At 26.7% G+C, this 13,473-nt stretch overlaps 1 protein-coding gene and 1 long non-coding RNA gene across 3 annotated transcripts in view; one reads left to right on the plus strand and one right to left on the minus strand.

Moving 5' to 3' along the window:
• The window catches only part of LOC130445539 (activating signal cointegrator 1 complex subunit 3-like), a 39,272-nt gene that overhangs the window by 1,707 nt on the left and 24,092 nt on the right, over positions 1-13,473 (minus strand). The window contains exons 18-24 of one of the 2 annotated variants that reach the window (XM_056781223.1): positions 12,957-13,352; positions 12,031-12,314; positions 11,692-11,957; positions 9,317-9,657; positions 9,061-9,254; positions 6,595-6,760; positions 908-1,514 (exon numbers count right to left, since the gene is read on the minus strand). In XM_056781223.1, coding sequence (XP_056637201.1) covers positions 908-1,514; positions 6,595-6,760; positions 9,061-9,254; positions 9,317-9,657; positions 11,692-11,957; positions 12,031-12,314; positions 12,957-13,352 — 2,254 coding nt within the window. Of the gene's footprint in view, positions 1-907; positions 1,515-6,594; positions 6,807-9,060; positions 9,255-9,316; positions 9,658-11,691; positions 11,958-12,030; positions 12,315-12,956; positions 13,353-13,473 lie in introns of those variants that run through there. The other variant, XM_056781224.1, reaches the window with a different exon arrangement.
• On the plus strand, positions 9,668-11,677 carry LOC130445557 (uncharacterized). The gene is made up of 2 exons (XR_008910063.1): positions 9,668-10,441; positions 11,082-11,677. It is a non-coding gene; the product is annotated as an uncharacterized LOC130445557 (long non-coding RNA).

The raw sequence follows: 13,473 nt of genomic DNA on the forward strand, positions 1-13,473 counted from the left end.
TTCAAAAAATTTATCGAATCTTAAAATCTATAAATTCATAAAAAATAAAATTAAATGGAAAAAATTCGAAAAATTAAACAAAAATCTCAAAATTTCAAATAGTTCATTTAAATTTGAATTAATTTGAAAGAAAAAAGATAAATTTCAAAAAATTTATTAAAATTTAAAATCGATAAATTCATAAAAAATAAAATTAAATGGAAAAAATTCGAAAAATTAAACAAAAATCGCCGGAATTTCAAATAGTTCATTTAAATTTGAATTAATTTGAAAGAAAAAAGATAAATTTCAAAAAATTTAATGAAATTTAAAATCGATAAATTCATAAAAAATAAAATTAAATGGAAAAAATTCGAAAAATTAAACAAAAATCGCCGGAATTTCAAATAGTTCATTTAAATTTGAATTAATTTGAAAGAAAAAAGATAAATTTCAAAAAATTTAATGAAATTTAAAATCGATAAATTCATAAAAAATAAAATTAAATGGAAAAAATTCGAAAAATTAAATAAAAATCGCCAAATTTCAAATAGTTCATTTAAATTTGAATTAATTTGAAAGAAAAAAGATAAATTTCAAAAAATTTATTAAAATTTAAAATCGATAAATTCATAAAAAATAAAATTAAATGGAAAAAATTCGAAAAATTAAACAAAAATCGCCGGAATTTCAAATAGTTCATTTAAATTTGAATTAATTTGAAAGAAAAAAGATAAATTTCAAAAAATTTAATGAAATTTAAAATCGATAAATTCATAAAAAATAAAATTAAATGGAAAAAATTCGAAAAATCAAAGAAAAATCGATGAAAATGAATTAATTTGAAAAAAAATCTATAAATCACAACAAACATTCGACAAAATCCAAAAAATTAGAAAAAAAAAATTTAAAAAATCGAATGACTCACCCCTCCGTTCCGGTACCTGTACCGGTATAGAAATTTTCTTGAAATTCTTGGTAAACGAAAACTTCCTAAACGTCAATTCATTCCCACCGTCGACGAATATCAAAAACCAAAATTCCTCCTTCTGTTTATTCAATTTTTTACTATAAACGTTCATCTTACTCGAGCCCTTCCTGCTTATATTCAACTCGAATATACACTGACGCTTCGCCCCGACCCCGACTTTATAACAGCCACCCTCCAAATCGCACTCGATATCCACCCCATCGGTGATATTACGAATACGCGTCCTCACCGTCAATAAAGGCATATCCTTCAATATTTTCATCATTTCGGTAGCCGAATCGCGTCCGAACATACCCGATAAAACATCGTTTAATCGAAAATTGAAATTTTCGTCGTTCGACATCGAACAACGTAAACCGGGTATCGTTAAATTTTCCGCATTCAATTTTGTTTTTAATTCGTGGAAATTGTCGCGATTCATGTAGGGTAGCAGAAGGACGTTGGGGGCGTCGATGGTGTAACCTTGGATTAACATTTGGCAAAAATATATCAATTTTTCGGTGCAGTTTAACCAATTTCTGTTCGCCGCCAAATTCATCATCGCCTGGAACCGCCGAATTGAAAATTTACTTCCTCCCCTCGTATATAAATTTTTTTTAATTATGATAGTTGATAATCGAGAATTTTTTCTTTTTTTTTTTTTTCTTTTTCGAAATGATCGTTTTAAATCGAAAAAAATTTGACAATTCAACGTTTTAGGTTATAACTTTACCGTGACCTTGACCTTGAAATATGTAAATAAGGTCAAGGTCATGGGAAAGTTGTACCCTAAATCGTTGAATTGTCAAAAAATCGATACATAAACGATAGATCTCAAATTTTCGAAATAATTTAGGTGAAGATCGATAAATACCAAAGAATTTTTGAAATAATTGTTCGAATAAAAAAATTATGAGCAAATTACTAAATTTGTAATCGATAAAATTCGATTTTTTTTCCAAAATGATCATTTAAATAAAAAATTGGTTAATTTAAAATGAAAAAATATTGAATTAAAGATAAAAATCGGTACATTTTCGAAATAATTGTTTGAATAAAAATATTTTAATCAAAAGACTTGTGATAAAAATCGATTAATTTAAGTCAAAAATCGTTAAATGTTAAAGCATTTGAAAAAATTAAATAAATTTAAATCAAAAATCGATAAATAATAAAGAATTTTGGAAAAATTGATTAATTCACGACAAAAATCGATAAATATCAAAAAGTTTTGAAAAATACTTGTTTAAAAATAAAAAAAATCGCTAAAATTGAAAGAATTTTGAAAAAATCGAATAAATTCGAGTCAAAAATCGATTAGTTAACGATAAAAATCTATAAACATCAAAAAGTTTTGAAAAAATTGCCAAATTAATGATGAAAGTCAATAGATATCAAACAAGAATACAAAAAAATCGATAAATTTGTAAGAATTTTGAAAAAATTAAACCAATTTAAGTCAAAAATCGACTAAATCACGACAAAAATCAATACATTTGGAAAAAAAATACAAAAAATATCGATAAATTTGTAACAATTTTGAAAAAATTAAATAAATTTAAGTCAAAAATCGATAAATATAAATCTATAAATATCTAAAATTTTCCAAAATACTTGTTTAAATATAATAAAAATCGATAAATTTGTAAAAATTTTGAAAAAATCGAATAAACTCGAGTCAAAAATCGATTAGTTAACGATAAAAATCTATAAATATCAAAAAGTTTTGAAAAAATTGCCAAATTAATAATGAAAATCAATAGATATCAAACAAAAATACAAAAATATCGATAAATTTGTGAAAATTTTGAAAAAATTGAATATATTTAAGTCAAAAATCGATAAATATAAAGGAATTTTGAAAAAAATCAATTAACAAGTTAAAAATCGACTAAATCACGACAAAAATCAATACATTTGGGGAAAAAGTATCGATAAATTTGTAAGAATTTTGAAAAAATTAAATAAATTTAAGTCAAAAATCGATAAAAATCAGAGAATTTTGAAAAAATTGATTAATTCACGACAAAAATCTATAAATATCTAAAATTTTCCAAAATACTTGTTTAAATATAATAAAAATCGATAAATTTGTAAAAATTTTGAAAAAATCGAATAAACTCGAGTCAAAAATCGATTAGTTAACGATAAAAATCTATAAATATCAAAAAGTTTTGAAAAAATTGCCAAATTAATAATGAAAATCAATAGACATCAAACAAAAATACAAAAATATCGATAAATTTGTGAAAATTTTGAAAAAATTGAATATATTAAAGTCAAAAATCGATAAATATAAAGGAATTTTGAAAAAAATCAATTAACAAGTTAAAAATCGACTAAATCACGACAAAAATCAATACATTTGGAAAAAAAATACAAAAAATATCGATAAATTTGTAAGAATTTTGAAAAAATTAAATAAATTTAAGTCAAAAATCGATAAAAATCAGAGAATTTTGAAAAAATTGATTAATTCACGACAAAAATCTATAAATATCTAAAATTTTCCAAAATACTTGTTTAAATATAATAAAAATCGATAAATTTGTAAAAATTTTGAAAAAATCGAATAAACTCGAGTCAAAAATCGATTAGTTAACGATAAAAATCTATAAATATCAAAAAGTTTTGAAAAAATTGCCAAATTAATAATGAAAATCAATAGATATCAAACAAAAATACAAAAATATCGATAAATTTGTGAAAATTTTGAAAAAATTGAATATATTTAAGTCAAAAATCGATAAATATAAAGGAATTTTGAAAAAAATCAATTAACAAGTTAAAAATCGACTAAATCACGACAAAAATCAATACATTTGGGGAAAAAGTATCGATAAATTTGTAAGAATTTTGAAAAAATTAAATAAATTTAAGTCAAAAATCGATAAAAATCAGAGAATTTTGAAAAAATTGATTAATTCACGACAAAAATCTATAAATATCTAAAATTTTCCAAAATACTTGTTTAAATATAATAAAAATCGATAAATTTGTAAAAATTTTGAAAAAATCGAATAAACTCGAGTCAAAAATCGATTAGTTAACGATAAAAATCTATAAATATCAAAAAGTTTTAAAAAAATTGCCAAATTAATAATGAAAATCAATAGACATCAAACAAAAATACAAAAATATCGATAAATTTGTGAAAATTTTGAAAAAATTGAATATATTAAAGTCAAAAATCGATAAATATAAAGGAATTTTGAAAAAAATCAATTAACAAGTTAAAAATCGACTAAATCACGACAAAAATCAATACATTTGGAAAAAAAATACAAAAAATATCGATAAATTTGTAAGAATTTTGAAAAAAATTAAATAAATTTAAGTCAAAAATCGATAAAAATCAGAGAATTTTGAAAAAATTGATTAATTCACGACAAAAATCTATAAATATCTAAAATTTTCCAAAATACTTGTTTAAATATAATAAAAATCGATAAATTTGTAAAAATTTTGAAAAAATCGAATAAACTCGAGTCAAAAATCGATTAGTTAACGATAAAAATCTATAAATATCAAAAAGTTTTGAAAAAATTGCCAAATTAATAATGAAAATCAATAGATATCAAACAAAAATACAAAAATATCGATAAATTTGTGAAAATTTTGAAAAAATTGAATATATTTAAGTCAAAAATCGATAAATATAAAGGAATTTTGAAAAAAATCAATTAACAAGTTAAAAATCGACTAAATCACGACAAAAATCAATACATTTGGGGAAAAAGTATCGATAAATTTGTAAGAATTTTGAAAAAATTAAATAAATTTAAGTCAAAAATCGATAAAAATCAGAGAATTTTGAAAAAATTGATTAATTCACGACAAAAATCTATAAATATCTAAAATTTTCCAAAATACTTGTTTAAATATAATAAAAATCGATAAATTTGTAAAAATTTTGAAAAAATCGAATAAACTCGAGTCAAAAATCGATTAGTTAACGATAAAAATCTATAAATATCAAAAAGTTTTAAAAAAATTGCCAAATTAATAATGAAAATCAATAGACATCAAACAAAAATACAAAAATATCGATAAATTTGTGAAAATTTTGAAAAAATTGAATATATTAAAGTCAAAAATCGATAAATATAAAGGAATTTTGAAAAAAATCAATTAACAAGTTAAAAATCGACTAAATCACGACAAAAATCAATACATTTGGGGAAAAAGTATCGATAAATTTGTAAGAATTTTGAAAAAATTAAATAAATTTAAGTCAAAAATCGATAAAAATCAGAGAATTTTGAAAAAATTGATTAATTCACGACAAAAATCTATAAATATCTAAAATTTTCCAAAATACTTGTTTAAATATAATAAAAATCGATAAATTTGTAAAAATTTTGAAAAAATCGAATAAACTCGAGTCAAAAATCGATTAGTTAACGATAAAAATCTATAAATATCAAAAAGTTTTAAAAAAATTGCCAAATTAATAATGAAAATCAATAGACATCAAACAAAAATACAAAAATATCGATAAATTTGTGAAAATTTTGAAAAAATTGAATATATTAAAGTCAAAAATCGATAAATATAAAGGAATTTTGAAAAAAATCAATTAACAAGTTAAAAATCGACTAAATCACGACAAAAATCAATACATTTGGGGAAAAAGTATCGATAAATTTGTAAGAATTTTGAAAAAATTAAATAAATTTAAGTCAAAAATCGATAAAAATCAGAGAATTTTGAAAAAATTGATTAATTCACGACAAAAATCTATAAATATCTAAAATTTTCCAAAATACTTGTTTAAATATAATAAAAATCGATAAATTTGTAAAAATTTTGAAAAAATCGAATAAACTCGAGTCAAAAATCGATTAGTTAACGATAAAAATCTATAAATATCAAAAAGTTTTAAAAAAATTGCCAAATTAATAATGAAAATCAATAGATATCAAACAAGAATACAAAAAAATCGATAAATTTGTAAAAATTTTGAAAAAATTAAACCAATTAAGTCAAAATTCGATTAATATAGAAGAATTTTGAAAAAATTAAATAAATTTAAGTCAAAAATCGATAAAAATCAGAGAATTTTGAAAAAAATCGATTCGTTAACGATGAATATCTATAAATATCAAAAAAGAAACTGAAAAAATTGATAATACTTGTTTTAATACAAAAAAATCGATAAAATTGTTAAAATTTTGAAAAAATTGAAAAAAACCCCATAAATTTAGAATAATCAACGATAAATCTCAAAGAATTTTCGAAACAATTGTGTAAATCGAAATAATTTATAAAAAACTCCATTGAAATCGAAATAAAAATCGATAAATTTACAACGGAAATCAATAGACGCCAAAAATTTTGTAAATTGATTGTTTAAATAAAAATAAACTACAAAAAAACGATAAATTAAAAATAAAAAGACTAAAATCGACGAATTTGTATGAATTTTGAAAACAGTTATTCAAATATAAAAAAATCAATAAATTTGAATTTAGAATCGAAAAATCTTTTATCAAATTAAAATAATGTAGAAAAAAATCGATAAACTACAAAAAAATGTCTAAATAATAGAAAAAATTTTAAAAAAAATCAATAAAATTCAGAGAATATTGAAAACAAGTATTGTAAAGAAAAATTAAATAAGTTTCCCCCGTATTTTTACTTACGTGTATTATTCTGATGATTTGATCGAGGACGTTTTTTAAATCCAAAACATATTCTTGATTCGGTAGATTTAAATCGAGTAAATAATATTTGATCATAAGTAAAACTTTCAAAGCCGGAGAATCGTAACCGAAACTAGTCCGCAATTGTATATTACGAACTAAATCTCTGAAAATTTTCCATTTTATTTCCATTAATCAGTCGAAAATATCAACTACGAATATTGTAATCGATTATTACGAATGTAATTTTGAAAAAATCTTAAGGTTTTCGAATTAGATTCCGCACAAATATAAATTACACACACACGTCCTAATTTTCAACTTTAGAACCTTGTAATTCACTCATTTTTCCATATTTATCATCACATATCCTAATTTCGGTCTCCGAAACCTCCAATCACCCTTCAAATCGAAATTTTCGTGCACCAAAGTCCACAGATTTGTAAATCGTCCTACCACGTCCTGATATTCAACTTTAGAACCTTGTAATTCACTCATTTTCCCCAATTTATCATCATATATCCTAATTTTCCACTTTAGAACCTTGTAATTCACTCATTTTCCGCAATTTATCATCATATATCCTAATTTCGGTCTCCGAAACCTCCAATCACCCTTCAAATCGAAATTTTCGTGCACCAAAGTCCACAGATTTGTAAATCGTCCTACCACGTCCTGATTTTCAACTTTAGAACCTTGTAATTCACTCATTTTTCCAAATTTATCGTCATATATCCTAATTTCGGTCTCCGAAACCTCCAATCACCCTTCAAATCGAAATTTTCGTGCACCAAAGTCCACAGATTTGTAAATCGTCCTACCACGTCCTGATTTTCAACTTTAGAACCTTATAATTCACTCAGTTTTCCAAATTTATCGTCATATATCCTAATTTCGGTCTCCGAAACCTCCAATCACCCTTCAAATCGAAATTTTCGTGCACCAAAGTCCACAGATTTGTAAATCGTCCTACCACGTCCTGATATTCAACTTTAGAACCTTGTAATTCACTCATTTTCCGCAATTTATCATCATATATCCTAATTTTGGTCTCCGAAACCTCCAATCACCCTTCAAATCGAAATTTTCGTGCACCAAAGTCCACAGATTTGTAAATCGTCCTACCACGTCCTGATTTTCAACTTTAGAACCTTGTAATTCACTCATTTTCCCCAATTTATCATCACATATCCTAATTTCGGTCTCCGAAACCTCCAATCACCCTTCAAATCGAAATTTTCGTGCACCAAAGTCCACAGATTTGTAAATCGTCCTACCACGTCCTGATATTCAACTTTAGAACCTTGTAATTCACTCATTTTCCGCAATTTATCATCATATATCCTAATTTTGGTCTCCGAAACCTCCAATCACCCTTCAAATCGAAATTTTCGTGCACCAAAGTCCACAGATTTGTAAATCGTCCTACCACGTCCTGATTTTCAACTTTAGAACCTTGTAATTCACTCATTTTCCCCAATTTATCATCACATATCCTAATTTCGGTCTCCGAAACCTCCAATCACCCTTCAAATCGAAATTTTCGTGCACCAAAGTCCACAGATTTGTAAATCGTCCTACCACGTCCTGATTTTCAACTTTAGAACCTTGTAATTCACTCATTTTCCCCAATTTATCATCACATATCCTAATTTTGGTCTCCGAAACCTCCAATCACCCTTCAAATCGAAATTTTCGTGCACCAAAGTCCACAGATTTGTAAATCGTCCTGCCACGTCCTGATTTTCAACTTTAGAACCTTGTAATTCACTCATTTTCCCCAATTTATCATCACATATCCTAATTTCGGTCTCCGAAACCTCCAATCACCCTTCAAATCGAAATTTTCGTGCACCAAAGTCCACAGATTTGTAAATCGTCCTACCACGTCCTGATATTCAACTTTAGAACCTTGTAATTCACTCATTTTCCGCAATTTATCATCATATATCCTAATTTTCCACTTTAGAACCTTGTAATTCACTCATTTTCCGCAATTTATCATCATATATCCTAATTTTGGTCTCCGAAACCTCCAATCACCCTTCAAATCGAAATTTTCGTGCACCAAAGTCCACAGATTTGTAAATCGTCCTACCACGTCCTGATTTTCAACTTTAGAACCTTGTAATTCACTCATTTTTCCAAATTTATCGTCATATATCCTAATTTTCCACTTTAGAACTTCCAATTACCCCCATTAGTTACAAAATGGGGGACATTTCATGCAAATTTTTTTCTCCGAAGGTTAAGACATAAAAAAAATTGTAAACAAACTAATTAAATTTTTGCAAAAGCGTGTCGCTAATTTAAAATCGAAAAACAAATTTTTATGAATCGTTGACGAAATTACTAGACAATTAAAAATGCAAATCGACACAACAAACAACAAACTTTGTTTTTTTCAACATTAAACGAGATAAACAACAATGATTAATACACCGGGGCGACTCAAAATATTCATACCTGTTAATATTATCTTCGTTATGTCTAACAGGTATCAATTTGTATTCTTCTACTTGACAAATTAATTCCAACATTTCCTCTATGGAACTATTCTCCGACATATTTTCGCTCAAAAAATAAATAGTTTTATACGAGAGATAATACTGCGCAGCCAGTACACCCAAAATAGTAGATTCGTAAAATAACCTCATTTCCTATAAACAAATTCGTTTTTCCAAAACATCGATAATTATAATCGACCCCGTATAATACTTACCCCTTCTTCTTGTACTATACATTCGTGTTGTTGTAACGTCCCAACGACAGATGTCGCCAATTCATCGATAAATTGATCGTGAGTTTGATTATTATCCATTTGATAATACGATGGATTAGCTAATAATCTTCTATAAAAAAATGTCGATTGTATGAATTCTATGAGCTGGGCTTTGTTCGTTATGTTACCGTTGTATATTTCGGCGTTCACGTGATCCGGTAAAAATTCGAGTAGGTTCGATTCGACGGGAAACGGTTCGAACAGAAATTTCCTATAGAAATTCTTTTTGTTTTCCTGTACCATCACGCACGCTATACCCATAGTATCGAATTGAGGTCGACCTGAGAAATCGATTTCATTTAATCGAAATTTACACATTCCGAATGTGTTAAATCGAGGGGGAGAAGTCATCGATCTCTAAACTGTTTTACTGGATGTTGATTTGATCTTGATATTGGTAAGTATACAGTCAACTACGACGATTTTTAATCATAATTTCGTAGAAATGTCAAGTAGAACGAATAAGATACAATGAACGTGTTTGGAATTCGTTATTTTTGTGTTCTATGAGATTCTACACTATAATTTATTAGCACCGCGAACGCACAATATCAAACTGCGTAGTAATTTGATGACGGAACACGTTCGGGATATTAACCACGAACAAAGTTGTAGTTATTTCGCGATAAAAAAGAAGAGCTGTCATAATATAGGTTAAGTATGATATAAGAAGCGTTGTGATTATTTTAATTTTTCATTAAATTATGAATATCTTTTAATAAGAAAAGAACAACATAGTTTAATTAAAAATAAATAAGTAAATAAAGGAGAAAAATATAGTGAAATTCTTAAAGATTTACGAAACATGAGGTTAGGGGTTTTAGAATTGGGAAACGAGTTTTGAAACCAATTAATAGTGGAGATAAAACAGGGAAAAACGAGTTGAAGACACAAATTATTGTAGAAAAAATTTATAACTATTTTACTATAGTCTGTTTGGAAAGAAGATAAGATAATAAATTGTTAATTTGTCACGACAACTGTTATGAAAACTCGATTTTAATAAAATTGCTTTAAAAGTTATTTTTTGATAAAATGGAAAATCTAATTTCAACATATTTGGTGGTAAATATCTTTTAAATAGATTATTTATTAATGTTATAAATTTTTGTCATTTTATGTCAAACAAAATTGCAGTTTTGTTATGGTCTGTTTGGAAAGTATATTGAATAATAAACCAAAGATCTACGTCTACCAAATATAAGATTTGAATAAATATTTATGGGTTTTTAGATTTTTTGTATCAGATAAAATGAATCAACAAGTTATTGAACTTCTAATTTTAAAATTATATATATAAAGGTTGCTAAATATATGGTTTAATAACTTTTACTCCCTAGAGTCTTATATGTTTTCCCCTATAACTATTGTTTCAATGAACTATGAAATAGTTTATTTATTCCATAAATTGAATTTTTATTTCATTCTAGCCTATTTAGAAAGAATATGGATTGAAACAACAACTGATTCATACGATTAGAATCATTTCTAATAAAAACGAGCAAAATATTGACGAGACTTTGATTTATTTTTCAGTTTTTATGTCTATTAGAGATCTTCAACTCCCTAGAGACTTGAACATTCATCCCCAATTGGATTCTCTTTTCATTATAGTCTGTTTTGAAAGGAAATTGATCAAAACAACTGATTCATCATTTCTAATAAAAATGAGTAAAATTTTGACAAAATTTTGATTTGTTTTCAGGTTTTATATCTTTTAAGAGCTTTCACTCCCTCTAAACTTTCTTCCCCATGACTTAGATTGAATTTTCATCTCATTATGGTCTGTTTGGAAAGAAAATTGATCGATACATCAACCGATTCTTTTGATTAGAATCATATCTGTTAAAAATAAAAAGTATCGTCATAGATAAAAAACAAAGAAACATGATTATCAATGGTGCTAACCATGGAAAAACGACACTCCATTCACTTATAGAACCAGAAGACGGTTGAAGACTAAAAAGAAAGTGGCAATCAGATCTACAAAAGGGGTAAAAAGGACTTGTTGCTGAAGAATACCTCACTACAACTGTTTTTTTTTTTGGATAAAAAGTTTGTTGTTATTCAAAATTTTTATATTATTGTCCATTGAAAGAAATTTTGATTTCACTATAGTAAGTTTGGGAAGTTAATTAAATAAAAAGTGTGGAATTACTTTTAGTTTTAAGTAAATTGAACTAAATTTTTTATTTTTTCACTAGGATTTGGACATTTCAACCCTAATAAGACTCCAATGTTTTTTTTTACTAATAAAATCGAAATTTTAATAAAAGACATCAAAGAATGTTGATATAAGAATCAATTTAACATACCTGCTCTTCCTACCATCTGTATAACATCCGTAATGGGCATGTCAACGTAACGTTTAGTAGCACCATCAAAATATTCAGTACCTTTAACAATAACCAATCTAGCTGGAAAATTAACACCCCAAGCTAAAGTAGCAGTAGCTACCAGCACTTGAATCTTCCTATTCACGTAAAAATGTTCAACAATATTTCTGTCGTTATCCGTTAAAGCCGCATGGTGTATACCTATGCCGAAAGATAACAATTGGGCCAAATCTTGATCCACCAACCTAAGAAGATGAAAAGTTTTCGTGTTAAACGATTCGAAAACGTTATACGAGGGTAGGAATTTATCTAACGAACCTGTATTTGGCTTCCTCTATTTCATCCGGGTGACACCTTAACCATTTCTGTTGGTTACCTTCGGATAACAAAAGTTTCATCAATTCGTAACCTGTTATCCTGGTTTGTTTACGGGAGGCGACGAAAATTAAAGCGGAACTGTCGTTTGCGTATTGACATATAGCTTGATAACACGGTTTGTTCATAGCTGCCATACGGGGGCAAAAATGTTTAACGTTGAATCCTTGTAAGTGGATTTCTAATGGTACTGGTCGAACTGCCGAACTGAAGTTGAAAATTCCTCTCTAACATTAAAGAAAAAATAACGTTTTATACAAAAGAAGAGCCGTCAAACTAGTTGAATGGATGCGAGGTGCAATTTTGGTGGGGGATGGCGGTAGGACTAAAGTCTATGTTCCCTTGGTTGTTACTGAAGATTCAAAAAGAGTCGAAACGCGTTTTTAGTGCTTATTTGGTAAGAAAATACTTTTTATAATGAATGAAAAATTTCGGGGGGTTGAAAATATAAGGAAAAATAATTTTTTTATACCCTGTATCAAACTATAAGTTTTTCTCTGTCGATTGGAAAAAACTGGTGTATTAAATTGTTAATATTCATAAAATTTTGTTATTTACACTATATTTGTGGCATATTTAAACAAAGTTTGAATTTTTTTATCAAATTTTCGAAAAATAGAGCCAAAAAATTTTTTTTTTCGAAAATCTAGTTTTATCACGTTATACTACATCAAATTTCCTACAATTTTGTCGGTTACAATTTTTTTGTGCGATCAAAAATAATAGAGATATCGAGGCAAATAATATATAAATCCCGGCTCGAAGGACCAAAAATTGTAATTGTTGATAAAATGGTGGTAAAAAATTACAAAAAAACATTGAATTAGTGGGTAATTTGATGTAAATACCTTTTTTTAGTTATTACTCACCTTATCCGCATTTAACCAATACGCCAAATCTCCAGGATTCGCCATGGCCGTCGACAATCCAACAATCCTGATCGACTTCTTCGTTTTCATATTGATATAATTCATTCTGGAAACTATAACCTCCAATACTGGACCTCTATCTTCGCCCAACAAATGTATTTCGTCTATCACCATAAGCCCTACGTCTTTAACAAAATCCTTTTCCGTCCAGTTTCTACTCATGGCGTCCCATTTTTCCGGCGTAGTTATTATTATGTTCGCCGATCTTATAAATTCCGATCGAGGCGTAATATCGCCGGTAACTTCTATAACTTTTTTGTTTATTTTCGAAAATTTCGTCGACCAATCGACTACTCTTTCTCTAACTAGAGCTTTTAGAGGCGCTATATAAACCACCTACGAAGAGATTCCGTTTACCGGAACAGTTTGAGGTTATGTTATCGGTTCAAAACGAACCATACTGTATATTTTACGTTGGTAGAATAGAAAATGTCAAAAAGTGGAAACAATAATAAAA

This window comes from Diorhabda sublineata, chromosome 6 (assembly GCF_026230105.1).
Source record: "Diorhabda sublineata isolate icDioSubl1.1 chromosome 6, icDioSubl1.1, whole genome shotgun sequence".
Classification (NCBI taxonomy): Eukaryota; Metazoa; Arthropoda; class Insecta; order Coleoptera; family Chrysomelidae; genus Diorhabda; species Diorhabda sublineata.